Genomic DNA, 3749 nt, shown 5'->3' with positions numbered 1-3749 from the left:
AAAATTATATTTTAATGTATTTTTTAATGAAATTATTTAATAATTTAAATTAAAATTACATATTTTTTTATTATTATCCACTTACCCGATCAATATTATATATTTTTTAAATTAATTTGATGCACATAATGTTTGCTTGATTCTTTAACTTTTTCATTTTATTTTTCCTCTTTTTATTTTATGGTTATACACACCCGCAATTATCGGTTATCGATTATTTTTCTTTAACACGTTTTTAATATTTTATTTATTTTTATATTTTTCCCAATTTATTAATTAATTTGCTCAAAAATTATATAATTTTTAGTTTTATTATTTTTCACTTACCCGATCAATAAGTCCGACTTTTTCGAAAGATATCCAATTCGAGAAGAACGTGTTGCCCAATGTAGTCAGTGATGTCTGATAACCAAACATAAATTCCTTAGCTGTCATACGCACCAGTGGCTGTGACTTGGATGTTGCCAGCAGTGTGCGTAAGCCCATGCGTAGGAATAGTGGCTTGTCAGCGGTTAAGTGAGAAATTGCCTGAAAGGGAAAAAATTAAAATTTAATTTTTAGGTTTTTGTTTGAAAATTTTGTTTTTCATAAAAGTGAAAATGTTATAGAAAAATTTTTGTAGGTTTTTGTTCTAATAGAAAAAATAAATAAAAATTAAGAAAAATATTAAAAAAACAAAAATAAAGAAGAAAATTATAAGTAAAGTAGTAAAACAAAAAATAAAAAATTAAAATATTGTTAAAATAATTTTTTTAAACAAAAAATATTAAAAAATTTTTGTTTTAATAAAACTATTCTTTGTTATAAAAATTAGATACCTATCCTTTCTTATAAGTTAATGTTAATAAACTTTACAAAACATGTCAGAAAGCTTATGCTTTTTATGAAAATTAAACATTTCATTAAAATTAAACCTTTCTTTACTTAAAAAGACAAAAAATACAACTATATTTCATTAAAATTTAGTATTAAAATAAATTTCGCCTGGTTTTCAGTTAAAAAAATTATAAATTTTAATTTCTTTACTTTTTATCAGATTCAAATTTATTGCTTACTGCAAATGACGGTGTATTATTTGATATCAATTTTAATAATCATTTCCATGAAACGTCATTTTCTTTATACACTGCACGAGTATCAATCACAGTTAAATCAAAACTATAATTATATGATAGATAGCTGTATATTCTTACATTATTTCAATATTTTTTACTGTCTTATGAAAGTCCCCATGGAAATACCAATTAATTGAACTATTATTAATTGCAAGGCGAACGCATCCATAATGCATAAGTTGCCGCGCCACATGTGTTATAATTTTTGCAATTTTCTACAAAGACAAATTGCCACGAAAACGGTATTTATGCACTATGTATACCAACAATTTGTAAATCTTTAAAGTTTGATATTTCAGGTGTTATTAAGCGCCTATGCTTCTAGAAATTACACTCACTTAAGTTTTAATTGCTATCGATTTTTCAATTAATCGATATAACTTCTACTTGCCGTAAGCGTATAAATTTACATAAATAATTGTCAGCTTGACGTAAGCTGATTTTCACCTGTCATAAAAATACAAGAATTCTTAGTTATTAACTGGTATTAAATTCGTTATGTAATTTTGAGATTTATTTTATTCATTTAATATTGCCGTTGATTATTGCTGATTGATTTGCTGCTCTATGGTTATGGTATTGTATATGCCTTTTTGAAACCCTTTTATTTTTTATACCCTGAACAACTACGGTATATAAATTATGCCACAAAGTTTGTTACAGTAACTGTTGGAAGTACTATGAAGTATATAGTGTATATATAAAAAAGATAAGGGTGACTAGCTGTGTCGATTTAGTATAGTTATATGCCTGTCTTTCTATATATACACGTACTAGTAACTTGGTATTAGAGATATAAATATCAGATTTTAAATACGTCCATCTTGCTCTAATAAGTTGATAATTTTTTGAAACCCTCGACATCGGACTACTTTAGCTTATAGCTGCTATACAAACTGAACGATCAAAATTAACTTCATGCCTAGAAAACTTTTTTATTTGACAAGATGTCTTCGCACAATTTGTTACATAATATTAACCAAGATACCAATGCAATATCAGCAAATATCGTTGAGATCGGACCACTTTAGCATATAGCTGCCATACAAACTGACCGTTCAAATTCAAGATTTTTTTACACCTTTTGTTGCATCTGTGAAGGAAATCTTAGCTCCGTTGCAGCCGTTATTAACAAGTTTTCTTACTTCTGCTCGGCGTAAGCGTCAAACTGTGCATGATTATCATACTAGTTGTATTGCAAGTGAGCATCTGTAATGCTCAGTTTGCTTAGACATCATGTACCTATTTTATATTAACTACTAATTAACTTGATTGCCGCAATTTGTTAAGTCATTATACTATAAGTACTGTTGGCAAATGACTGTATGGTGCTTTACCGCAACAATAACTAACTACTAATTAATAAAAAAACGTTTTGTTTTGCTCTTCAAAACAACTTTTTTACAACTTATCGTCAAATTCCCGCGCTGTCGTTTAAAATTTTATGAACTTGTTGTGATTTGCCAAATGATGTGCCCAAATTTACTGTTGTATTTTACTGTTCAGACAAAAACAATTTAACGGAAGCAACAAAAAATAACACAAAAGCAAATTCAAACAAAACAAAACAAAAACGTCGCAAAAACAGCAATTAAAACAAAGTAACTGGGCTGGGAAGAAAAAATTCCTTAATCATGGTAACTTTCCATCTTATAAGGTAAACAACAAAAAATTGTTGTTTTTTTTGGTATTTATAATAAATAATCTTATTTAATATAAATTTGCAGTCTTCATTTGCAATAAAGCTTTAAATAATTAACTGCGCTCATATATTTATAGCCACATCTGCATTTGCATTTGCACATAAGGAAGCCGCCACACTCGCCCCCCAGCTTCAACGCTAACACAACAATAAATATAGACACTTGAACTTTCAAATCCACTTTAAAAAATGCTTCAGTCATTAATGTACGGTTATTTCGTAGTATTCTGCTGGTTTAGTTAGGCAGTGGCTTTCGTTTCGAGTTTGGCATATGACATTATTTTATTATTATTCATTACTTTACACTCAACTCAAAAATTTTAAGAAAATTTGAATTTATGGCGCATGCAATAAATATGTGTACTTGTCTAGCAGAAAAAAAACAAAAAACGAGTTCGATTGCGAATTCGAGTTCTTCACTTAAGTCTTTTGTTTGATGAGGCAACGCCCTTGGCGAGTTGTAGAACTTGTCTGCAATTTTCTATTCTAACCGCACTTCAATTAAGCATGTTTGTATGTTGTGATTAATTGAATAGCTATGTTTGTATTTGGAATTTATATAAGTATGTATGTACCCTTACCTAAGTATGTAGGAATGTATGTATGCGTAGTTTGTCTAAAAAAACAGACGTTAATGTGGCGCTTATAAAAATTTGTAGGAAATTTTTTATTTTTTTATACAAAAGAATTAATTGTTGAAAAACGATATTTACATTTGCATTGATTTCAACGATGTTAATGATTTGCGGTTATTAAGCAATTATTTTTTTAATTATTAAGTAGGCAATTTATAGTGTTCATAATTTTATTTTAATTTATGGTATAAAAAAAGTTTTTTAAATTTAATTTCCTCAATTTAATTCTTTTTTTTAGTATTTAACGACAAGAAATATAGTTTTTGTAAAATTGCATTATATTTAAAATTTTTTTAT

The 3749-nt window shown here is 27.4% G+C and overlaps 1 protein-coding gene across 4 annotated transcripts in view; it reads right to left on the bottom strand.

Annotated features, from left to right (window-relative positions):
* Positions 1-3749, bottom strand: part of LOC108976963 (scavenger receptor class B member 1) — a 65838-nt gene that overhangs the window by 12630 nt on the left and 49459 nt on the right. For all 4 annotated transcript variants that reach the window (XM_018946424.1, XM_018946423.1, XM_018946422.1 and 1 more), the window contains one exon: positions 328-528. In XM_018946424.1, coding sequence (XP_018801969.1) covers positions 328-528 — 201 coding nt within the window. The remainder of the gene's footprint in view (positions 1-327; positions 529-3749) is intronic.

The sequence above is a fragment of the Bactrocera latifrons genome, unplaced genomic scaffold, assembly GCF_001853355.1.
Source record: "Bactrocera latifrons isolate USDA-ARS-PBARC rearing strain unplaced genomic scaffold, ASM185335v1 scaffold_82, whole genome shotgun sequence".
Lineage (NCBI taxonomy): Eukaryota > Metazoa > Arthropoda > Insecta > Diptera > Tephritidae > Bactrocera > Bactrocera latifrons.
Note: the sequence above shows the minus strand (reverse complement) of the source record. Positions and strands in the feature narration are given on the sequence as shown.